Source organism: Talpa occidentalis, unplaced genomic scaffold, assembly GCF_014898055.3.
Source record: "Talpa occidentalis isolate TD23 unplaced genomic scaffold, MPIMG_talOcc4v2.1 talOcc4.4, whole genome shotgun sequence".
In the NCBI taxonomy this organism is placed as follows: Eukaryota; Metazoa; Chordata; class Mammalia; order Eulipotyphla; family Talpidae; genus Talpa; species Talpa occidentalis.
In genome coordinates, this window is record NW_023604295.1 from 24,925,751 (window position 1) to 24,951,913 (window position 26,163).

At 34.3% G+C, this 26,163-nt stretch overlaps 1 protein-coding gene and 1 non-coding gene across 12 annotated transcripts in view; both read right to left on the reverse strand.

Annotated features, from left to right (window-relative positions):
- The window catches only part of TBL1XR1 (TBL1X/Y related 1), a 167,548-nt gene that overhangs the window by 14,314 nt on the left and 127,071 nt on the right, over positions 1–26,163 (reverse strand). For all 11 annotated transcript variants that reach the window (XM_037525118.2, XM_054700380.1, XM_054700381.1 and 8 more), the window contains 9 exons: positions 18,674–18,819; positions 16,876–17,098; positions 16,027–16,159; positions 15,244–15,385; positions 11,948–12,011; positions 11,761–11,858; positions 10,714–10,774; positions 2,563–2,684; positions 2,343–2,417 (listed from right to left, as the gene is read on the reverse strand). In XM_037525118.2, coding sequence (XP_037381015.1) covers positions 2,343–2,417; positions 2,563–2,684; positions 10,714–10,774; positions 11,761–11,858; positions 11,948–12,011; positions 15,244–15,385; positions 16,027–16,159; positions 16,876–17,098; positions 18,674–18,819 — 1,064 coding nt within the window. The remainder of the gene's footprint in view (positions 1–2,342; positions 2,418–2,562; positions 2,685–10,713; positions 10,775–11,760; positions 11,859–11,947; positions 12,012–15,243; positions 15,386–16,026; positions 16,160–16,875; positions 17,099–18,673; positions 18,820–26,163) is intronic.
- Positions 13,890–14,049, reverse strand: LOC119258378 (U1 spliceosomal RNA). Its single transcript, XR_005128239.1, has one exon. It is a non-coding gene; the product is annotated as a U1 spliceosomal RNA (small nuclear RNA).

Genomic DNA, 26,163 nt, shown 5'->3' on the forward strand with positions numbered 1-26,163 from the left:
CAAAACCAAGACATGAAAACCTAAATATCCATCACAGATAAATGAAGAAAATGTAGTATATACATACAATGGATCATTATTCAGCACACAAAAGGAAATCCTGCAATAAGCAACAACATGGATGAATCTTAAAGACAAATACTACATGGTTCCATTCATATGAGGCATGTAAAATCATCATATTCATAGAAATAAAGAAAAGAACAGTCATTGCCAGGAGTGGGTAAGAGGGAGTTACTAATCAGTGAGTATAAAAATTTCAGTCCAAAAATCTGCTAAACAACATTGTGCTTGTTGATAACAATTCTGTATTGTACACTTAAGAATCTGTTAAAAGGAAATGCCATGTTATATTCTTACCATAATTAACTTTTTTTAACATAAATGACTCATTCCGAACCATGAAAAAGGGCAAAGGAAAAATTAAAGCAAAATGTTTAAGTAGTCTTTCCTAAATTGAAAATATTTATATAGATTAAAAATGTCTATTATTACTGATCAAAAATTAAGAGAAACAGACATCAAGAGCATGTCTGAAAAAATCAATTCTGTGAAGACAGGCAGGGAAAAAATCTTGCAATTATCTTGTCAAAACAATAATAAACACCAAAGCCAATTGCCAACAAAGAAATAAAAATGAGCTAGGTCTTAAACTTTTGCAATGTTACCTAATGAAAGATAATAAAACTATTATCATGGAGATTTTAATATCCCTAGTAAACTAAAAAAGACTATTTCCAAAACTTACTTCATTTGATGTTTTAATATTATTGATAGTGTTGCCTATCACCTCCCTTGAGATTTTCTCCACACATTCTTTCTTTCCACTTGGATAATTCCTTCTCAGTTTCCTTTTGGAAGCTCATTTCTCTTGAGGTAGTAATTGTTGTAGTTTCTTAAGGATTTTTTTTTCTTTTAGGTTCCCTTCTTACTCTACACTTGCTATCTACACAGTTTCATTTATATACCCAAAGCTTTAAATGACCACCCATCGCTGAGAATTCTCCATTTTATGCCAAGCTTAGCATTTTCTCAGCATCTGTCTCACCTGGCACAAGCACTGGCATGACTCAAAGTTACTATATTCAAATCTGACAAGATTGTCTCACTCATCTGGTGTTCTTTGTTCTCAGAAAATGACCTCACTATATAATCTCCATTCATCTAGTTTCTGCTTTAAAATTATATGGCCTTTTATTATTCTGCAGACAAAGAAAGGCTCTGTGTTAACAATTTCTAGTTCAAACGTATCTCACTAGCTGCAACTCAATCCATGACAGTAGGCTCTCCTTTATTTCCTCATTTGTGCCATACTCCGCTGCAGAACTTTTTCATAACCATAATGAATAAGGCATGCAAAATAAAGTCAGAGACAAGAGTATTAAAAAAAAAAAATACTTTTACTAGTAATACTTATAAGGAGTCCAAGCTTGAGAAAAACTGTTTAACTAAAAGCATAGCAAGTATTTAAGGGAAAAAACCTTCCAGGTTACCAAGGTTCCATTTGGTCTGTTCATGGGAAGAGGAAATGCAGTTTCCCTAAAGATTATCTTATGTGTAAGGGTCATCACATCTGCAGTCACTGGCATTGCAAAGTCAAGGATAAAATTATTTTCAGTAGTTAGCATGTTGCTGGAAAGGGCTGAAAGCTTTGTTAATTTGAGACCAGTATTAGGTTGTTCTTTATCTCAAAATGCCTGTATTTCTTACAGTGGTATGTGATATGCATAAGTTCAAAGTATTATTTTGTTTTTAGACATGCGACAAGAAAAAAATTCATGTTGGTATGTGAATGTCATGTCAACTAACCAGACTCACTAAGTGATTCTCTGCTATCAGTCTCCCATAAAGGTTGTTAGGCTGTTATATACTCACATTAGTGTAAAAATCACATTAATACAATTCATGGAATTTGAATCAAATCCACTAACTGCCACAAAGAATTTCATTATTTACATGTAAAACTCTTTACATGTAAAAATAAACTATTTACATGTAAAAATAAACTTTACTACACCAACATATGACTTTCCAATACTGAAGACAATTTATAACAGCATATTTCTTAGTATATAACTCCCATCGACAGTTAATCATCAATGTTATTTATAGTTATTTACAATTATTTATAGTTATCTATAGTTATTTATAATTAACAACCAACTTAGTATAATCCCCATCAATAGTTAACCAACAATGATAAACTACTGAAAAAAGGAGTAAGTCCTCACCCAGGTTTAAACATCAATTAACTCTAAAAGACCACTTTCTAAATCTTAAATGGCCAGCACAATCACACTATATGATACTTCCATCCCATTTCTCTCTACTATCTGAATTACCTTTAAAGTCATGTCATCAGAACAGGAGGCCAGGAGATTGCCAGTTGGGTCCCATTTGATAGCATTTACTTCATTCTAAAAATAACAGCAAATATTCACATTTTCATTTTAAAGATGGGATACTCTTTGGATATTAAACATACATACCTCAAAACCACTCTGAAAAGTTATTTATTCATTACAATTACTTTAAAGGGGGAGGCGGGGAAGGATTTCTCACCGTGTGTCCCTGGAATGTTTTAATAGGTCTGTCTTGTCCTAATTTACAGACATGAATGCACATATCTGTACTACAAGAAGCAAAGGTGTTGTTGCTCTGCCAATCAACATCCAATGCTGGTGCTAAAAAGACAAAAGCATAGAAAGTACTTTTTAAGTGACAAGTCAGACAAGTGTTACAGTGAATAAGTATCATTCCCATTATCTACTTAACTGATAAAATACTGACATAAGACTTGCAAATAGATTTTCTTCTAAATGATTTTTGTCAAATACCGGTTAAAATCTACATCACTGAAACTGAAAACCTCAAAAGCCCAAAAGTTGACCAGCACTTAATACAAATTTAAAGATTCTTTCATTTTCCAAAGGCTCTTTACAACTAGCAATGCAGACTAAGGTAATGATAGCAAACAACTGGAGTACACCAAAACACTAGATTTAAAGGGGTCCAAAATTGTTTTTACATTTCAACTGGTGGGGGAGGGGAGGGGGGAGAAAGTCAAAAAGACAATTTGTCATCAAAAGATTACATACAAAAATGAAAATCACATGAAATTCAAATTTGAGAGTCCACATATAAATTTTATTAAAACCCGCCAAGCTCATTAGACTACACATCATCTATGACTGCTTTTGTACTGTTAGGGCAGACCTAAGTGCAACAGAGTTCACACCACCTGTAAAGCCTAAAATAGTTACTTTCCAGCTGTTAAAAAATAAATGTATCATTTAGAGCAAAAACTTAGAAAAGAAGGAGAAAAACAGGAAGGTTAAAGATTAGAGACATGCATAGATTTGAGATAGGCATCTCCATATTAGCATTTTTAGATAAAGGTTAGAACTGATGTCTATGGGCAAGAAAAACAAAGCCACTCCACTGTGTGTATGTAAGTATAGTACTAACTAGCTATGTTGGTATTAAATGTGTTATAAGTGAGTACTTTAAGCACTCTTAGACTTGATAAGCCAAGGAATGTTATGTGGGAGAACTTTCAACTATAGAAAGAAGCAACAATCGAAAGGGGGAGGAGAAGGGGGAAAAATAAGGCATCTTTGACCCCCCAAATGAAAATTTAATTAGGATTTTCAGAACAATGATGAGGTTTTTTTTAAAAGATAAAGGGTTAACAGGCAACAATGAAACTTGTCTCATTAACTAAAGACAAATGACATAAAAAACTGAAACCTATAGTATACAGCCCAAGGCAACAAATGGTAGTGCATGATCAGACATTACAGGATTAGTTTTGGTATATTTCTATGGTTAAAAAAGCACAAATCAGGACTCTACCTGGACTGAGTCAGTAAAAGAAAGTAACACAAGATGAGAAAAGAAATGTTTAACAGAAACTTACCATGAATAGGGAATGAACTTTAAAACTATACATAATACCACATTTGAATTGTCTCCCAAAGCATGAAAATAGTTGTTAATAAAAATATCAACATAAATCCACCTTTTACACAAAAAATTTGAGTTATGAATTTTCACTAAATTTTAAAAAATAATCAAGATTCACATAAATTTAGAGCTGACAAGTTGAGCACACTACTACACACTAGAGTTTCTATTACTGTCACAAGGCAGACACTTGAGGTAGTTCCTTGTTTCCTTCTTCCCTTGTAGAGCCTTTGTTGAGTGTTCAATTTCCAGCTTGTGAGTACTTTGGTGTTAAAGACTACCAGTGACAACTTTTTCAGAGAACTGTCCCCGCTCTGTCTATGGCCCCTCTAAGGCGGCCAGCATCCACTGGCTGGTGGTACGCAGTTGGTGGGGGTAGAAGGGAGAAGGGGCAAACAGAAGAGATTAAAATACCTAGCACCTTTGACTCAAGGTGAGAAAATGCTGAGGTGTAACAGATATTCCAGAGTCTCCTCCAGATCAGGATGAGACTGGGTTATCACCAGGAACTGTTCTCTTCCTTCATTCCTTCGCTCTTTCCCAACCTGCTTCCCACAAGCCTGGACATTCTTCTCCTGGTACAGATTTTCTAATCAATCACGTCACTCAAATGTTGGGCTCAAGGTCTGATCATGGGAGAAGTCAACTTAAATCAGTCAGTAGACATATATAGAGGCCAATTTTGGTCAGCATTATATGATATCTGCTCCAGTTTATGCCCATCACAATTTTTTACAGCAATGATGGTAACCATCCACCTCATTTGTCAGTTTACTCCCAGATTCATTCTTTCCATGCCCTGCTCTGCTCTTCAACACAGGGGGCTGACTCTTGCAAATTATATATCCTAGGTTCCTATGTTTTCTGGTTTCCAAAGAATTCAAACAACAGAAGACTAAGTAAGGCACAATTTTTGCTTTCCTCCTCTCTCTTTCAGGTTGGGTCTGTTATTGCCAGGCAATCTCTCCAATAAGATTCCTATAAATTTCTCACAGGGTATTTGGATCCTGTCCTCTTCTCTACAGTTTCAGGTTTCCTGCAGTTGTTGAAACGCCGAGTTACCGCATATTCCTCTGTTTTTCACTCTTTCAACAACTCTGCAACTATTTTCTGGTATTAAATTCACTTTTGTGGATTACCTAGTTTAGATTTTGTTTTTGTGCCTGAAATCTATTTCAGTAACTACTACTTTCACTATGACATTAAATACTATTGCTTAAGATAGCAATTCAAAAACAATTTAAATAAAAATGTTTCTTTGGAAAAAAAAAATGTTCCTTTGGTAAATGACTGTTTAAGAGGTGAAGGGAGGTGGAAGGCCTGAAAAACCTATTTAGAAGACAAAGTTACAGTAAAATGTTATGAAGAAACCCAAGCATCTGTCATGATACACCAAGGTGTTAATGTGGTACAGAGCTATTAGCTACTGGCAAAATATTAGATAGGAGGCTGAGAAAATAAGCATAAGCACACAAATATACCTTTAGGTTCAGAATAAAGCAAAACAAACTGTATAACCAGGTAAAGATAATTGGTGGTGCCTAGGAAATGCTGTAACCTGATATGTATGATTAATGTTTCTATGACATCCCTGGCTTTAAGATAAAATAGTTACACACTGGTGAAATCTTAAGAACACATACCACTTTGTAACCTGTATTTATTCCTAAATTAAGTCCAGGCAATACACATTTTTAAGGATAGAGAGCTATCTCTAACATAAAATTATTTTTATGTAGATAGCATATGAGAAGTGTATTCACCACCATTTTCATTTCACATACAGAAAAAGAAACTAAAGAGTCAATTACTTTGCCCAAGGTGGTACAAATTTCTGTGTGCTCTAATTTCTGATTGTTTGTTACCCCATGGATGGATCCTTCATAATGTAACAAGAAAACACACAAACCCACAAGGGAAAGGTGGAAAGGCATATTAATTATCCATTTCCTTAAAATAAAAAAGCTTTATTGAGATGTATTTCACATACCATAAAATTCACCCAATTAAAAAATAAATTCAATAGTCTGGGACAATTACTGATTTAAATGATATGGTCATATATAACATGTTATTGTATTAAATGCACAACTCAGTGGTATTACATTCAAAATGTTGTGTAACTGTCACCACTGTTTTTACCACTATTTATTTCCAGACTTTTTTCATTGTTCCAATTTAGAAACTCTGTAACCATTAAGCATTAACTCCCCACTTCCCACTCATCCTAGTCCCAATGACTTTTTGTTTCTATGAATTTGCCTGTTTTCAATATTTCATGTAAGTAGAATCATACTATTAGTCTTTTTATCTGTGGTTTGTTTCACTTAGCATAATGTGTACCGGTTCACTAATGCAGCACGTGTCAGAACTTTCTTCCTTTTTATTCCTGAATAAAAATCCATTGGATACAGACAACTAATTTGAAACAAGAGCTGAAAGGAGCAGAGAAAGTTTCTTCAATAAATAGTGCTAGGGGGCCTCCCCGGTGGCACAGCAGTTGAGTGCTGGGTTGTGAAGTTGCCCACAGCCTCTGCAGCGCCGGTTCGATCCCCAGCCACCGGGTGAGGGTCCCACATGGTACACAGACCTCTCCTGCCACCCACTGCTCCCCTCAGCAGTGCACTTCATCAGTCTGCCTGTTCTGCTCTCTGTTCTGTCTCTGGTGAATTCTCTCACCCTCCTGCGCTTCTGACTGTACCCAGTGCTTGTATAAATAAATAAATAAATCTTCTAAATAAATACATAAATAGTGCTAGGGGTTGGGCCTCCCTAGTGGCACAAGGGGTTAAAACGCAGCACTATGAAGCTGTCCACAGCCACTGAGCATGAGTTCAATCCCTGGCCAGGGAGGTGACCCACATGGCACAGCAGACCTCTCCTGACTCGCCCACTGCCCCTCAGCAGGTATTTCAGTCAGTCTGCCTGTTCTGTTCCCCACTGTGTCTCAGGTGAATCCTCTCACCCCTTGCACCTCTGGCCTGTAACCCAGTTCTTGTATGCATAAATAAATAAATCTTTAAAAAACAAAAAATAGTGCTAGGAAAACAGCACAAAGATGCAAAACAATGAAACTACACCACTCTCTAACAACACACACACACACACACACGAAATCAATTCAAAATGGAGCAGAGACTTAGATATTAAGACCTGGAGCCAAAAACTACAAAGAAGAAAGCACAGGCTATAATACTCCTGAAACATCAGCCTTAGAGATGTGTTTAGGGACTTACCTCCAGTGGCAACAAAAATAAACAAATGGGACAATGCACAATTATTGGCTTCTGCATAGCGAAAGGAACTTGCATCAAGATGAAAGACATCGTACAGAATGGGAAAACAGTCTAATTACCCATGAAGTAACAAATGGGTAAAGAAGATGTGGCACAACTTCTCAGGTATGACAAAAACATGGTATGAATCCCTAATATGTGATGTCATAGATGAAAACAAAAAAGATGAACTAAATAAAGCATTTGTTTAAATATACAAAGCCAAAATTCATCATTATGATCAAACTTGCGATATAAAAATGTTAAAGTTTCTGACAGAGGAAAAAAAAAATACCAGATGAAAAGATGAATTCATGGAAAGGAAAAGTATCAGAAATGTTAGCTACAGAACTAAAAATTATTACTTACTTAATTCCTCTAAAATATCACAGAGATAGATGGCAACAAAGATGTGTACTACAAATCCTAAAGTAACCATTAAAATAAAAGTCCATAACCCACCAAAGAAGGGGAAAAAATACAACTGGATTAGATTTAATTAATTCAAGCACAATTTGAATGTAAAAAGGAGAAAAAAAACATGCCAACACTAATTAAAGGAAGGTTGGAAAGGCTATGTTAATAACAGACAAAATAGACCACAGAAAATTGGAAAGGGAAAAAAAGGGGCTATTAACTAAAAGTGGAACAACATTCCTAAATGCTCATGCTTCCAGTTAACATTATTTTATAATACACGAAGGATAAACTGACATCTTTGAAGGAAACAGAAATTACTGTTTCTAATTATTGTTGACAATTTCACTACTCCATCTCAATAACAGATGGTACGGATACACAGAAAAATCCATCAGGGTATAAACAACAGTGTTGATTAATCCAACATTAAGCAGTTTGACCAAAATGACATTTGTAGAGATAACAGATTTAAATTAGAAAATCAGTATTACAAAGATCTCTGAAATATTTCCAAACATTCATAAACTTGTAAACTTCTAAATAACTGGTAGGTCAAAGAAGAAATCAAAGTTAAATTATAAAGTATTTTGAACTGAATGAAAACACAATATATAAAAAAAAATTTTAGGATGTCACTAATAAAAGGTGAACTTATGGGACTAAATATCCATATTAGAAAAAAAGGTCTGAAATCAATGACCTCAACTCTCACATTAAACAAAGAGAAAAAAAGCTAATTAGATTGACACTAAGAGCTTGACCCTAAAAGAAGAGATTAATCAATTGTGGAACTCATTGACCTTATTTATTAACTTCAAGGGATACTGTTAAAACCAGAGACAAGTCACAGACTGCAAGACAGTATTTACAAATAACTGATAAAGGACTGGTATCCAGAATATATAAAGAACTCACAAAACTCAATAACAAAACTAAATTGTACAAAGATTTGAACAGAAGCTTCATCACAGAAGACGTGCAGATGATAAATTTGACAAGATGCTTAACATCCTTTGTCACTAAGAAATGCAAATTAAAACAGTGAGCTATCACTACACACTGAGTATAGAGCGGCTACAATTCAAAAGACTGATCAAATAAGTGCTGACAAGGATATGGAGGGACTGGATTGACCCACTGCTGGTGAAAACATAAACCAATATGGAAAATGTAAACTGTGGAAAACTATTTCATAACTTATTGATATATTAAACGTACACCTACCATATGACCAACCATTTTACCTCTGTCTTTTTATGCAGGAGAAATGGAATTACAAGTCCATTACTAAGACTTTTACATGAATGTTGATGTAAGTTTTACCTGTAATAGCCCCAATCTGAAACAACCCAAATTTGCTTTAACAGAGAATGGATAAACTACTCCACATAATGGAGTACTACTCATCAACTGAAAGCAATGCAGCAGACAGAAAGACTAGTAACAGCTGACTGGGATGAAGGGGAGAGATCATAATTGATCAAGGAGGAAACTTATGAAGCAACAATTTTAAAATACTCATTGTCCTGATTGTGGTAATAGTTTCAATGGTATATACAAATGTCAAAACTATCAAATTATACCATTTAAGTATGTGTAGTTCATTTTATAACAATTATATCTCAATAAACATTTTCTGAAACATCAAAAGCATGGTACAGTATAAAACTTATTTGCAAAATGACTTCAATACCATCTATTTCATCTGGTTGTAGTCAGGACTAAATGGGGTCATGTAAACAAAAAGCACCATCTCTAGTCAAAAGGTAATAGAGATTATATTGTGTGGTGGCTAATAACAGTACCACACACAATTTTTTTTTCTTTGGCAATTTATTTTATAACCAGTACATTGGAACATTTATTTTCTTTACACAGAATTGATTACAGTTTTCCCTTACAACTAAGAGATAGAAGAAAACTTTTAGGCAGAATAGCTAAAGGCCTAACAGAATTCTATTAGGATAAAGACTAGAAGCAAAGGTGAAAAGGAAAGTAAAACAAGTAAAGAAACTAATCTGTAAATACCTATTAATGTGGCATGCTTTAATCAACTCAAGTGTTTAATAGAATGCCTCAAAAATTATGTTAAGAAGGTACCACAGAAAAATAGTTTTGTACTTTATTTGGTTTGTTTATTCTTATTAAATAAAGACAAAAAAGTAGAATGCCAGAAGTATAAATTTCAATTTAATACCATGGAGTGTTTATGAAAAGGATGTTACCAAAAATTTGAAAATAGCCTTAGATCAAAACTCTACCTTAACACAAGAAGATCTTGAAAGAAGCAGTTCAATCAAATAATGCCAAAACTACTATTCTAAGTTATTAGGTATTTTGTTTCATCTTAATATCAGTTACTGAACTCAGAAAACTCACTGAAAGAAGACACAAAGGTTTCAAGGGAGCCAGGTACTGAAATTCAGTTGTCTCTGCTTATCAGGTTTGTATGCACTGATACATGGCTGTATACCATGAAGGAAGAAAAGGAGCACATTATCTTGGAGATTTAAGCATCAGATCACTTCTTAAAAGAGAAACCCATCTAATGCACCGAAGTTCCGATAATACGGGGAAAGTCTAAATTTTTTTTTTACAACATACAAAGGAGGTCTAATTTAGATACATTAATCCAAAATGAGAAATGACAGTATCTAAATGTATAGGAGTCTTTTCATATATATTATTTAGTTTTATCCTTACAACAAATAGGTATAATTATTCCTCATTTACAAACAGTAAATGAGGTTCAGAAAAGTTAAATAACATGTTTAAAATTTAAGTGGGGTGGAACTGACATTCAAATCTAACTTCCTGATTAAAAACAGGTATGTTCTTATTAAATAATACCAATCCTAACTTCATGAGGCTGCAAATGCTTTTTTAACATTTAAAGGAAACGCTTGATGATCCTCTGAACAATCTACAAATCTTGCAATGTCAATCACTGAAAGATCTACTAATGACATTTTAAATGAATTACATGGTTAACAGTTTAATTTTAAGAAAAAAGAAGAAAGCTCCAGTCCCCATGTAAACTGTGAAGATTTACCTGAATGAAAAGGAAACTGTTGTTTGGCTTCACCAGTATGTGCATCCCAAATAATTGTAGTCTGATATTAAAGAGAAAAGAAAATCATGTTGCTAAGGAGTTTATCAAAGATACACAAGTTAGATACCTAGCTCTATTAAAGCAACAGGAAATGTCAGCTTGGATTTACCTTTTAACACTTTATCTCAAGTAGTACAAAACAAGGCAATATTCTATTTTGAGGAAAAATTACTATAAAGCATTTTAAATTTTTCCCTGGTGCTTTTACAGACAAATTACTTCATATAACAATTACTGGTTGTCTACAAGGAACTGGGCATTATATTAAATTGCATTAAGAAACACTATTACATTAGTGTAGAGCTTAAATTTACATAAAAAGGCAACTTGAATTTTGATAATACTTAGTATCTACTATACATGTGATACGTAAATCTGAATGCATATATTCATAATTATTTTTAATACTTTCCTACCCATCACTAATTTAATAACTTTGGATATAAAGTATTATATTGTGGCAGTGACTATTAATGGGGTTTTTCCTCATTCCTGGCTTTCTTCATTTTTCTTTCTACATCTCTTTTTGTGAGAATGTGTAACATCACACTCAGTAAACTATGAGCATGGGTACTTTTTGGATTAAAATAATCTTAAACTTATATTCATTCTGGGAGATGTGGTAAAGGGAATGACCTAAGAAGGTGAAAGGCAGTCATATATTCAACCTATCCACATTTACTAGACTAGTTAGATAGAAAAAGCTGGAAAGATCCTGCATTTTCTTACATTTTTAATTAAGCACCAGGAGTTCAGCTAACAGACTAGCCATGATTTCTCATATGTCAAGACTGTTAGTCAGACCATGTCAGGAGACAAAGTTACTGATGAAATAAATCGGAAACTGTAGAGAGGAAGCAAGGCGTATGGTAGGTATGACATTCATTATGGCTCAAATTACAGCCAAAATGGGGAGTGGTCACAGACTTCCAATTATACTGTGTAACTAACACATTAAGCTTTACAGAGGATAATTTAACATTTTACCTTGTCTACTCCAGCACTTAAGATGAAATTTCCTTTCTTATTCCATTTTAATGCAAATATAGGGCCTTTATGTTGGCCCAAGGTGCTAGCAAGGTTACCTAATATTCCAAAAGAAAAAAAACAAAGTTACTACATGGTTTATAACTTAAATCAAATCAACAAATGAAAAGAAAAATGCTTCATTTACCATCTTTAGTCCATATCCTGGCAAATCCATCGTATGAACCAGTTGCTAGAAGTGTACCTTCACTCTGTAAGAGAAACATTTTTTTCAATTATACAATTCAGAAAAGGTATTTGTTTTGAAGTATTTCATTGTGTAAGTCCTACATACATTTTGTTTTGAATTTTTGACATTCTGTTTTGAATTTTTTCAGTTTTACCTATTTGTGTAAGTCACCAAAGGCTTATATCACAAATACCCCTAATGGTTGCAAAGCTAACCTTATGGCAACACTTAGCTTGCAATCGTAAAAAATGGCAGGAACTGCAACATGATCCTTATGCAAGCTCACGTTTACTGTATTCTCATGGTGATACAGTCTGACACTCATGACTAAAGATGGGGGGTAGAAGGGTGATGGACTGTGAAAGACATCAAAATCAAAATCTTACAGCGATTTAATAAAAGTAAAAAGCAAATTCTTCCAAAAGATTTCACTATTAGAAGTTTCTACAGGGGCCTCCCCTGGTGGCGCAGCAGTTGAGCGCTGGGCTGTGAGGCTGCCTGCAGCCTCTGCAGCGTAGGTTCAATCTCCAGCTGCCGGTGAGGGTTCCACATGGTGTGCAGACCTCTCCTGCCGCCCGCTGCTCCCCACAGCAATGTGTTTCATCAGTCTGCCTGTTCTGTTCCCCGCTCTGGCTCTGGTGAATTCTCTCACCCTCCCACGCTTCTGACTGTACCAAGTACTAGTATAAATAAATTAATTTAAAAAAAAGTTTCTATATGTTTCTCCATCGAAGTGAAGTGTATGTATGTGTAAAAAAACGCATTTGCATAACAATCCAAACAAAACTGTGGCTTCATTTCTGAAATTTGAATTCTTAAAGCTTGTACATGCTGATCTTGTGTTTTGCTATCCTTTTTTACTGTAAAACATAAATATATCAAAGGATATTTTTATTCTAAATATGATAAAAGAATTACACACACACACACACCCGAAAAACTGCCATTTCAGTTGATCAAATTCTTAAATTTCACTAAATCTCTTTCTCTGGTTCTTTCCCACTATGAAATCCTTACCAAAAGCAAACAAACAAAAAAGAGCCAGAGAAGACTATGGATGATGTTACAAAAATGAAGTAAGGACAAACTGCCTGGCACTACTTTACTGTAAGGAGAAATCTATACCAATTTATCTAGTCTTATATTCCCCGCTGTGTCTGACCTTAATCATGATACAAAAGTAGCACAGATATAACATATTCTATGGAAATACAAGTTAATAGGTACATTAAACAGTCTTTGGGTGGGGTGAGTAAACATTACTGAAGACACAGAAAGAAATTTTGTCATATTCAGCGCTTCCTTGATGCTTTCAGTAAGGGCCCTGTAAACAAGATTATCTTTTTCTGACCTCTCAAACCACTTAGGTGTACAACAGGTAAGTGACAAATGTTGGTTCAAGGGCTTGTAGACTCAGCTGTCCCAGAATCTGGAAATTCGCTGTAGCTCTATCTGAAGAATCATGCTGAAATTAATAGCAAAAGCCTATTTCCAGACACAGCACGAGAAGTTTTTTTAAACTAATGATCTCCAAATGTTTTAGTTCATAGACCACAAAATTAGGAAAAGAGTATTTTACTGATCAGATATCCCACAGGTTCTTACTTAAGCAATGGAAAAAGAACCACTAGTCCAGGATAATGTTTTCCCCTATTTTAGTAGAAGAGTCAAGTTCATTGTGAATAACATATTCTTGAAAAGTTCACTTTTTAAAATTATAACTTACAGTTCAGAATCATCAAGCTCAACCAATCAACATTCATTAAACCATCCTTCTCAGTATAAACTATAAATATCATTAAACTAACATGGTCTCTGATCCAGGTAGCATAATAAGGCTGGAAGGTCTTAGATTCAAGAAATATGGCCCCATATTATGAAGAAAATCCACATTCCTCCTTAGGGAAAAGCACTAACACAGTCCCCCACTACCACAAATTATGCTGCCAGCTTACCACATTTGGAGAAATCATAGGTGTCATATGCAGAGTGCAATGGATGAGCCTCACTCTGGGATAATCACCTTTGTGATCATATTATCTTCCTTTCCCAGTAAGGATAAGATTAATTCTTAGTCCTTACACCATAAGCAAACAATAGTGCAATGTACTAAACTTCTTTTCATTTTGAGAATCATCAACTATATAAAAGGGGGAAATACAATGCTAGAAATTTTGGAAGAAAATGCTAAAAACAAAACAAAACAAAACAAAACAAAACAAAAACCCTAGTTATGACTTCTAGAAAACTTTCATAAAAATGGAGTGGAGTAACTGTTTTAAAGGATAGATCTTATTCCTTGGAATGAGACTTGAAAGATCCTCTGGAAAGTCCCACAAAAAAATAGTTAACCAGACAGAGGTCAGATGAGGAAAGGATGTTTGTTCATTTGCTCAGAAAAGGAAAACAGAGTCTTAAAAGTTCTTGCTATACTGAAACATGTCAGAAGGATTCTTAGCATAAAGTAGATGGGAAGGAAAATTGGATGGGGAGGAAGAAGAGGATGCAAAGCTGTAAGAAAGTAAGAAGGTAATAAGGCAGCTTTAAAAATGCTAATTTTGCACAAGTTAATCTTAGGAATAGAAACAAACAGAGCTGTCAATCATGTATTTAAAACTGAAAGGGTAAAATTTTATTAACAATGAAATCTAACTTCCAAAGTAGTCAAGTCATCCTTGTAAGATTTTGAATCACATGTAGACTCAGGGGATTATAAGAATCCTACAGCCAGAATAAAGCTTGGGCATAATATACACTAATAATACACTACTACCCTTGAAAGGTAGTAGGAAAAGTTTGTACAGTTCACATCAAAGTGAGAAAAACAAGAACATGCTTTTAATTATATGTACTTCTTTTATCATCCAAAGGACATACTACGTTAAGGACTCAGTATAAAGCTATTACTGAATTTCATCTATAACCTCATTTATGTAGGCACCGTTGTATCACACTTCTAGTTCACATGTGAAGAAAATGAGGCACAGCATGATAGGCCACCAGTGTGATATAAGCTTATACTGCTAAACTGAAGAACGAGAATTTGGACAGTAGTCTGATAGATAGAGCAAGGGTCTGTCTTTGTTTTAATACTGCACTTGGGAATAGGGACTCCTACTTTGTTGTTCTTATTAGTTCGTAAAATTTGAAAATATCTGAACAAATGGACAAGTCCTGCCTTCAGTTTGCAGCTCAGAGAAGTTGAAGTATATCAGTAATTGCACCCACATCACAGACAATACAGACATACTCACATTCCAATCTAGAGATGTCACATCCTTGTTGCTGGGGACATCTTGCCCTCCTTCTCGTATACAATGTCTAAGTACTAACTGTGTGGAGCCACTAGTGCTATTTTCACTAAGATTCCATATTCTTGCTGTTGAGTCTCCAGACCTATAAAGTATGCAATGTATTTTAAATCATTGTGATATACTCATATATTCCAGAATCAAAGCAACATATTTACATCTTATCATTAAGGCAAATAAAAAAATAGACTATCAGGGCCTCCCTAGTGGCACAAGGGGTTAAGCACCGCACTATGAAGCAATCCACAGCCTCTACAGCACAAGTTCGATCCCCGGCTGGCCAGAGAGAATCCCACATGGTGGCAGCAGACCTCTCCTGTCTCGCCTGCTACTCCCCTCAGCAGTGTATTTCAGTCAATCTGCCTATTCTGTTCCCTGCTCTGTCTCTGGTGAATCCTCTCACCCCTCACATCTCTGGCCTGTACCCCAGCTCTGGTTCGTATAAATAAATAAATCTTAAAAAAAAAAAAAAAAGTAGACCATTAGGGATTTCCACTTTGCGTACTTTTCTCAGTCTCCACTCTAAGGGCTATAGGTACTCCTAAAGCAGTATGTTGGATTAAAGCCTTTAAGATTACTTTATGAAGTAATACATTTTTATAGAAGTAAAATGACCACAAATGAGCAACAAAAAACCGAAGACGCAAATAATATATATTAAAAATGTGTAAGAGTTCAGTGGCATAGCTTTAAAAATCCATTTTAGATTCACTTTAAGAAACATACCCAGATGCCAAGAGATCACTAACAGGGTTCCAGGCACAGATGAAAACTTCAGATTCATGGCCCCGTAACACAACTGCTTTATTAGGAGGAATTTCAACATCCCCATCGACCTCCATCATGTCAGTATGATTATCTGTGTCATGAGAAACAAGTGAAAAATTTCAGTTAGGTAATAAACACAACCTCAGCAGAAAAAAAGAACCCTTAACTGGTGAATACCTCCTTTATAATATATTATAAAGGAATACCTCCTTTATAATATACCTCCTTTATAGTATACAGTGTAACACCTTTTTAATGTTAAGTTATGGTGAACATGACTATGCAGTACTTAACACATGAAAAATAAATTTGTATCTTCAGCTAAGTAAGACCATACTATTTTTAAGATGGGCAGAGGGTATGGGGTGAGAGGACTACCAAAAGTTAGAACCAAACATGGCTAAACTGCTAATATATCCATGTCAATAGTATTCTGAGTTCTGGCCAGTAGGGGTTGCTGACATCATTTCTATAACATGAGAGTCGCCTTCATAGCTCCATGTCAGAGTTTCCTTGTTATTTGTTAATGAACAGTACTATAAATTTTACATAAAAATCAAACACACATGCAAAAGTTCATTTAACAGCAGAAAAATTGTTTCTAAATATCTTTAAAAGAACGCAAAATCCACAAAAGTAAATCTAGCTTTTTGAAGTTCTAGGAATAAAACTGAATTGTGTGATACAAGTTAAGAGAACAAGCTGACATATATGAAATAGAAGATGTAATTTCAGCTTAGACAATGCCACTATGCATGATGCAAAATATTCCATTTCTTCTGAAATGGAATTTAAAAAAATTCTCACTTGCTATAGTATGTGCTCCATTCTCTTCCCCATTTGCTGTGTTTTCTCCATTTTTTGCAGATCCTTGTTGGTTTGTGGCAGCTGCGGCAGCTGCAGCTGCTGCTGCTTGTTGCTGTGCAAGCTTATCTCTGTAAGCTTGTTGTCTTGTTTGTACTACATCAGGCATTACGGCATCTATCAGTGACAGAGACTCTATTGGTCGGCCATCAAACAAGGTACCATCCTGGATATGGAACATTATGTAGGAAGAAAAATCAAAGGTAACATCTAGGTAATTTGTATTCATACCAATGAACAGTAGAAATGAAAATCCTCACTCCAAGAAAAAACACTTAGATAATTTTCTGACTGATGCAAGGAGCTAAGAAATAAACTTCAAGAGGTAATTGCTAATGACTATTAAAATTTTCCCCTTAGTTCATATTGCTAAATGTTGTAAAGGATAAGTCATAATATTAAAAGGAATAATAAAAAGTAGGTCCAGACCACAGGGAGATTTAATTAGTTTGCAAATTCATGTTAGTCAAAGCAATAATAACCAATATGAAATAGTTCATCTCAACAATAAGATTCAGTTCCACACTATGGTTTCATTAAATTTATCTTTAAACTTAAACTTTTAAAATAGATTTGTTGGACTCAAAGTTTCTAGTGACTTGATTGAAATATTAAACACACAACAGTACCACCTGGTAACATGTAAGAAATGTAGACTCAAACCTACCAAATCAAAATCTATGAAGGGTGAAAGACAAGTTCTCTGGGGAAGTATTATGTGCACTAACATTTGAGAAGCACCATCATTCATAACTCACAGACTAACGCTACAATTTTCCTACATTTCTCTCCTTGATACTAGGATGTTCACAATTAATGAAAAGTTCTCCAGCAAGCACAGAAAGACACAGAGAAACAGAGCAAGTGAAACAGAAGCAGTGCAAATTAGCGAGGAATATGCATATATATGCCTGACTCACTTAGGCTGGTGAATGTGCACTAGGGACAATCTACAGTGGTATGATGGGGTGCTCCTCCTTAAAAAAAAACAAAAAAAAACACTGTATCTTTCAGAATTAATTATAATGGAGTATTTGAGAGGCAGGAGAAAGTATTTTCACTTAAAAAATAACTAAAAAACGTTAAAACCAACATGGATACACTGGAATACTATATTAATATCTATAAAAAAATTTTTCGGATAAAATGAGAACTCATCTCTGGCCCCTGATAGGTTATTACCCTCTGCAATAAAAGATACGTCGGGAATGAAAGGGCTAAGAGACAATGAGCACATATTTAAATCACTGTTCGTGTATTTCTTAGTTACAGAGATGATGAAACACAAACAGTGAAACCAATTTTAGTATAATATATAATTAGAATAGTAAATATTGGTTCATGTATTCTGCAGCTTTGAAAAATTTTGGAAAGTGGAACATGAAATCCAAATAAGGTAAAAAGCTCCATAACATAAATATGATATATGACCATATGGAAACTTTCAGCTAGACAGAGATTGCAAGCTCTTTCTTTTATCTGGTAAAAGAACAGATAGGAAATTATTTTAGGCCATGCAGACCCAGAACTTTACGTACAAAACTTGATGTACAAAAACAGGCAGAAGGCAGGATTTTGCTCCTATGACTGACCCCTAAGTTAAACTACCTAAATAAGTGTGGATCTTAGGCAACAGAAATCAAGAGTTCCTTTAATTATAAAGCTGTATTCCAAAATCATCTATAAATATACCATATGTAATAAAAATTAAAAAAAAATAAAAACCATATACAAATCTTACCTCATTAATACTAACTTCTGCCTCTACATACTGTAGCCCCTTCTGGATGATAGAAATCAATGCAGCAGGCGGGACAAGGGCACCATTTATGTTAGACTGACTGATATGGCTTTCTATACCAAAGGTAAATGCTGAATGAGAAAATCCTAAAAGCAAAAGCAAAAGAATTTATTCACCTAGTAGTACTATGTATACAACACAAATAAAACACTCCCATAATCTTGCAAAATCACATTCTATCCATCTGAAATTACAGACTAAGGTCAAATATATTTTTAAAAAATCAAAAGAAATATAAAAATCCAAACACATTAACCTTTATATATCTTCCTGTTCGCTTTATATAATGTATTAAATTTCTTCTGTATATGAAATTTAGCAGCGGCACAATTTTCTTCAACATGTATCATCAAACTTTAAAGCTGGAAAAGTCTTCAGCAATCATGTAACTAAAAAGCTTCACTTAATTTAGGCCACGATAAATGAAATGATATTTAATATTTTTGTTGTATATCTAAATTTCTACATACAAATTGTCAAACACCGTAAAATTCAGTCCTTCATAGGCTTTTAAAAAATTACCTAGAAAGTTAAGTCAAACTAAAGCTAATGTAAAAAATGAAAATTTAATAAAAAATGTTTATGCCTAAATCCCGTCTTACTGTATTATTAGTTTAGTGCCTTAAAAAATTGTTGAATTTTTGTCACTTAGTAATAACCATCTAAATGAAAGTTTTAGGGAATAAAGAGTTAGCAAGTGAAAACCCAGCTCCATGTGTCCATCAGCAATTAATTTTAATTTGAAATATTTAAAACCAAAACACTAACATAACAAAAATCTCATGTTGCCCTTGCAACATGAAGGTCATGTCCAAATACAAAAGTAAAATTCTAGTATGAAGGTCATGTCCAAATACAAAAGTAAAATTCTGGTAGCCTGACAGACACATGTTGTTGTTTTCTTTACAAAAATACCCATTAGAGCTTACTGCTCAACAGTTCATTAATATTTTAATTCAAATTACATGTGTAAAATAGACTATTAAGAAATTTTCACACTACATAAAGAAAATGAATATGGGCTTATTGTGGTCTTGGCTAAATTGATTTCTTCTATATAATAACTCTTTAGTTGATCTGTTCTACTTTGTCCTTAGTTTAAGTCTGTTTTGTTTTGTTTTGTTTCATGCTTAGGTTTCTGCTTATGGGACTTACAGTCTGGAATAAAAACTGAGGGATCACAAAATAGATGTGGGGAGGAAGTATTTAAATTGGTTAATAAAGGCACTTAAACTGATTTTCCCCATGGCTTTCCTTTGCTCTTCGGAAGAATACCCAGCCATTCCAATCAACTACCTATAGTGAGAAATCAAAGACGTCACCTTTAACACCTGGATTTTAACCTCATAATTTTTCCCGTAGGCAAGATCATTATTAAAAACATTCAGTTTTCAGCTTAATCTGAGCTCACAGAGATGGTTAAGGAAGACATCAATGAATAAAGCAACATTTTGCATTATACCTAAGAGGAAAGTCGTAAACTACTTGATTTTAAGTAGATTTCAGATTGCCAGAGGAAGTTGAGAATAGAGACTGGGAAGAAGGGGGAGAAAGCTAAGAGATATGGCACTGAAATGTTTAAGAAATGAAGCTGAAGATTTCTGTTTCCAACTACAAATCCCCCCTACGTAAATTTTGCAGTAAATCATAAACAGGAAAAAAGATAGACAAGTGACTTAAGACAACTTTAAGATAAACAGTATCATTTAAAGAGGGATTACACCATGCACACACATATTAATTAGCAAAAGGGAAAACAGTCACTAAAAGAAGAATTCAAATTCATTCACAGGACATGACCATAATTATTACACTCCATTGCTCCTCATTGCAGTTAGAATACAGTCAAGGGTAAAAACTAAGGCAGAGGGAGCACCTATTTGTTAACAGAAAATGAAAGACTGTAGTAAGCACTGTTATTCTGTTGCAAGTCAGGGTGTTAGAAAGTAGTGTCAGCAGTACACGAAACATTAAGAAATTTATTAGTTAAGGTTTTCCAAGTGTTTTAATTTCCATGAGTCTCACAAATTGCAACAAAGTTTAAGATTTTCGTACTCTCTAGTAAATGAGTATAACTGAAATAATCAAAACTATTACATTTCAACCCTATTTAACTACATAAGAGTTTAAGCTTCTGTCCAAGAACACCCTAAGATTTGCAGGTGGAGTACTATCAATTTTTGGCTGGAATGTTGCATTATCCTGGAATTTGTTCTGTCCTAACAGGAGAGAAGTGATCACAGGTGCCTGCATCCATCTCAATATACTTGGCAATGCACTTGGAATGTTCTCAAATAGCAAAAGAACCCTTAAGTGGCCATGAGCATTGTTTTGACACTTCTCATTCATGTTTACCCTAACTAAGGTCCATACTTAAGCACTATGCATAAACGTTAAATTCAACTCTATTTTTTTCTTTATTTTTAAAGTTTTACATGCCAGCTTAAACTCAGTATTTTCAAAATTATTTTCCTCTTCTTCTTCCTAAAATTACGTTCTCCTTCAAAATTTCTGACCTTGACTTTTGTTAAACCTGAAAGTAACACTAACTTCCACTACAGCCCCTGGAGTTCTACCATTTGCCATATCCTATCAATCTTACCTCTCTGGATCTCTAAGTTTTCCTTTTTTACCAGAACCTGGAGTTTGGTCCCATGATTATCTGTCTGGACTATAATTGCCACAAGATTCCTCTCATCCCCAGGTCAGTACATTTGTCACATGACACTAGAACACCACTTGTAAAACTAAAAACTGTTCATATCCCTCCCTTACTTGGGAACTATCAACGATGATTCCTTTCTTAATGAAATCCCAACTCCTATATTACATGGTCACTTTTGCATTATCCTACCTCTCTCTCCAGGCTCATCTCCCTGATTCCACATCCCCACTGTTCTTCCCACTGCACACTTAAGTGACTGCCAATCATATTTAACACCATGCTGTGCAATCTCAGGTTTCTAGGGTCTTAAATGTATCTATGCTCTTTTCTCCTATCTGAATAGGAATTAAATCCTTCTCTTCACTGCCCCAAAGCTACTCAGTCTTACTATGCTAATCCTATAGTTTGTGTATGTATGGCATTCACCACAATGAATGGTTATCACATATGTGTTTGCTTGTATTGTTGTACTTATGTGTGCCTGACTAGACTAAGGAGCCTGAGAAAAGGGTTTCTCTCTAGCAATCTTTTAATTCTGGAAAATTAAAACAGTACCTAATTTGCAAGTACTCAACAGACATTTGCTAAATCAGAATGCAATTCTACTATAAAGTATCACTTGGCACATCAGAAAAATCTATGAATCCAGAAAAACATATGACTTAAATCTCACTTGAAAAACAAAACTAACTCAAAATATCAGAGAATATTTCCACTTACGTGTAAATATATGTGCATGAAATACTTTTTCAGTGTCAGTTTTTGATTTATATTGTAGGGAAAAAGGACTAAATGTGTGAAATGTCGAGTCTAGTCTGACTGCCTAAAAATAGCATCCCTTCTTTCCAGGGTAAGAACAAATTTGATATAAATCATAATTCTGTGATCAATTATTCTACCTATTTACTAGGGCAATTTAGATTTGGAAGTTAAAGAAGATTACAGAGAACAAGGCTTTTTAAAAACTAGTTCAGGAGAGAATAATTCAGTGACAGAGACAAGCAGTAGCCGGTGCAGGGGAAGGGAGGGGAGGTTCTCATGAGATGTGCACCACTGCCACATAAGACACAAAATCACAAAACAACCATTTTTTCCATGTTGCCTGTTTGAAAATGCTATCTCTCGGGATAACTGAATTTGTGTTCTCAAAGGGGAGTTACCCTCTAGAGACAGCTAACTCTACCCTGCAGAGAATACAGGACCAAAAAAATGGCATTCAACATCACCGAGGTACAAAAGGATAGCATTTACTGGCATTTATAACATAGGTCTAAGGGGGGAAAAAAGGCAAAGTTTAATTATTATTACAATACAGTAAAGTCTGATTTATCCAAGGCCAGAAAAACTTAAGGTTCTATTTAAGCTTTGGGTCAGAAAAACCTAGGAAGTTATATCCCTGCTCCATCATCACATACTTCCTTTGCTCTCAATTGTACTTTTAATGCTCTTACAGACCTAGAGTTGGGTTTACTCTAAAAAGTTGCAAAAATGTTAAAGGCTGCACATTAAGCACTTAAAACATTTTAGAAAATGTTAAAAAGTATGGGGAGAGTGCTATAAGGGGTCAAACAATATAAAACACACTGACTATGCATATAATTTTGTAGCCAAATTTTAACTTTAAAAATTTGTAACTATGAACATTTTATTTGAATTATATTTTCCGCAATAATTAAAATATTAATATGATATAGTCAGTAAATCCATTCAGTTAGCACATTATTCATCCATAGCAGAAATGTTTCCCTTGGTTCATCATTGTAACAGACTCTTACCTCAAATATCTATGTGTATAGCCTTTTGTACATACTTTTTTCTCCTGAGGAAAGGGTCCCTCAAAAGCTGAAGGGGACATGAGCATTTTAAAGGAAGTTTTCATGATTGCCAAACTGCTTTCCTAAAAACTGTGCAAATTATAATGCCATCAGCAATTTATGTTTCCTTACACCCTTGCTACACTGGCTACTCCTAAAAAAACAAAAAGATTACTATTAGGATTGAACAAGTTCTCTATTTTGCAACTCTTACAGAACCATTGTCTGTTAACAAGTATGTCAGCAAGAATGTGTAATAGGAATTTCCTCTATCGGCCAAAATTCAGTTCATTCAGCTTACAAAAGAAAAGAAAAATGGATTTAGAAGTATAAAAGTATAGTAATTACCAGCATTTCTGAAATTTTTGTTTATGGCTAATTACTCACATGTCAGTCAAGTGTCAAACCAATATTGCATAATTTATTTGATCATAAAGCAAAAAAAATTAAAAAATGAAGATCCTGCACTCTCCTCACAACAGTTTTCACAGTGAGAGGCACATTATTGATAGTCAATTTAACCTGACTCTATTCAGACCATTGTGAATCTGTTTACAAATAATACCAGCAGGGGGTATAGAAAGCTACCTTTATCTGAGTCCAAAGAAACTACATTAGCTGTCACATTGCTGACAATTTATCAGTTCATTGCAGGGATTAATACAAAACCATTAAATGGAAGAGGGAAAAAAAAGAATGAATGGGTCATTTCGTGTGACAGGTCGGAAGCTTAATGTTATCATAAAAAGGTTAGTTTGTGACTAACAAGGACTAAGTTTAGATTTCTAAAAATTATGCACATGTGTGCCTGTTTGGTGTATCAGACAGGTGATCTCACATTTGAAATAAGCACCACCTCAAAAAACTGGTGTGGTACAAGACCTATATCCAGTGAGATATGCTACCCTTCGAGAAGTTTACAAAACACTGAAGAGAGGTGTACAGAAAAGACAAGATCATCTTTCATGAGCCAAATGCTTTGAGCTTACATATGTCATCACCTTCTCAAAATTGGAAACTATATGGTAAGATGAACCTCAGTTCTGAAAACAGGAGGATTAAAATAAAATAGTATTCAGAATCAGAATGTAGAAAATAACTCAGTAATAATAAGCATCCTTATTTTCCATTAGTCTTCAATTGTAAGAGCAACTGTTTAACAGCATTAAAGTATTGATACATTATAAACAGAAATGTTACTGAGTTCTTAAAACACACATGACAGTGAAAAAAAGAATCAAGAATATTCCCAGAGCAGATATACAATTTAAGCAAAATTTTATACAAAGCAACAATAAAAACCTGTGCAACAGAGTTTCTCCCATAACCTTCAGGAACAATTTCTCTAGAAAAAACAAACTAAAACTGAAATAGCTACGAAAATAAAAGTGATGCAAAATGGAGGAAGGAGGGAAAAGGAAAATTAAAAGGTCAAACCATTTTAGCTCTTTTAAAATTAACACAATATCAGATTCTGTTACATACAACACAGGACAGAACTGTAGGACAATTCTGCATATGGTTGCTACATATGAAAGGATACTGAATCAAGCCAATCATTACTGACAATACTATATGTCAAATACACTTAATTTTCAAGTCATGTCAAAAAGCAAAGAAACAACATAAATTTATTCCCTAGGAAATATTTTTTGACTATATAAAGTCTAGTTCACAAAAGTTTAGAATGGTGATGGTCAAAGCAATAGGCTTAGGGTAAGCTGTCTAAAGATAAAATTTACCAAATTGAAAGTTACAACACTTAAAAATACGCTACAGTAAGTATTCTTTTCTTTTAATTACCTTTAACGAGTAGAAATAGATGGCTTGGAAATTTATAAAACATTTGCAGGTGAATATTATGCTGTAATCCTTTTCAACAAGGAACAAATTTCATGAAGAAACTGAGGCTCTGATTATATAAATTGGGGGTAGGAAAGGAACTGTTAACAGATAATACCTTCTAGTGCTGATAAAGTCATAAATAGGATGATTGCCATATGGTAAAAAGCATTTAAGATTAAAACAATGTGAGTTTATTTCCTCTGGAAATGGGTACTACAGTCCAGTCAACATTAAACCCTACTTGTAGGAAGCAAATATTTTAAGCTCTTACTGAAAAACATCACTCCTAAATCACACATTTATCACAGAACAAAACTTTCACAGGTGCTTTTGTTTTGTTTTTCCCTGACTGAGGTTTACAGAAACAAGTAAGTAAAATTTTGTTTTCTTTTGTGGTAGAAACTGTGCAAAGCAGCACTTGATGTCTTTGCAAAGATCCCATCTTTGCCATTATTTCTTTTATTCCTATCTCCAAATCAAATTCAGTATCCTCTGAGAATCAAAGTAGCAATGTTAAGATTATGGTCTCTTCTGTATTGCTTTCAAATCTTTTAAGATGAATATGTATGGCCTGAAGGTAAGTTACACAGTATTTCTTAAGATATTTAACAACTAATTTTCATTAAATTTCTCTTGTAATGTGACAAATATGCCGATTCCCCAAAAGAACCCAAAGAAGGCCAAAGAAGGAATCACTGGACTATGTGATTTAAAAAGAGAGAATGACAACAAGAAAATCAGTAGTGAAAATAGCCATTTTTATGTATAACTGAAGGTTAGAACCAAGAAAGAGTTTTTGGGATAAATGGCAAGTGCTGAGATAGATTAGATTCTGAGCTCTATATGAAATCTGTCCAGAGCTGACAAAACTAAATATTTCTTAAACTCTTTTCCATCTCCTATTTCCAGAACTAATTTCAAATTACCATGTCTCATGGTATCCTCTTCATGACATAAACACGTCTCATACATTCTTGTTCAATCTTGCCCGTAAGTACAAATATACCACTGTTAGTGGCAGCTCCCTCTTTAACAGATATTCTCACACTTTAAATCTCAATATAGATGTACATACCATGTTTTCCACTTTATTTCAAATAGTTACT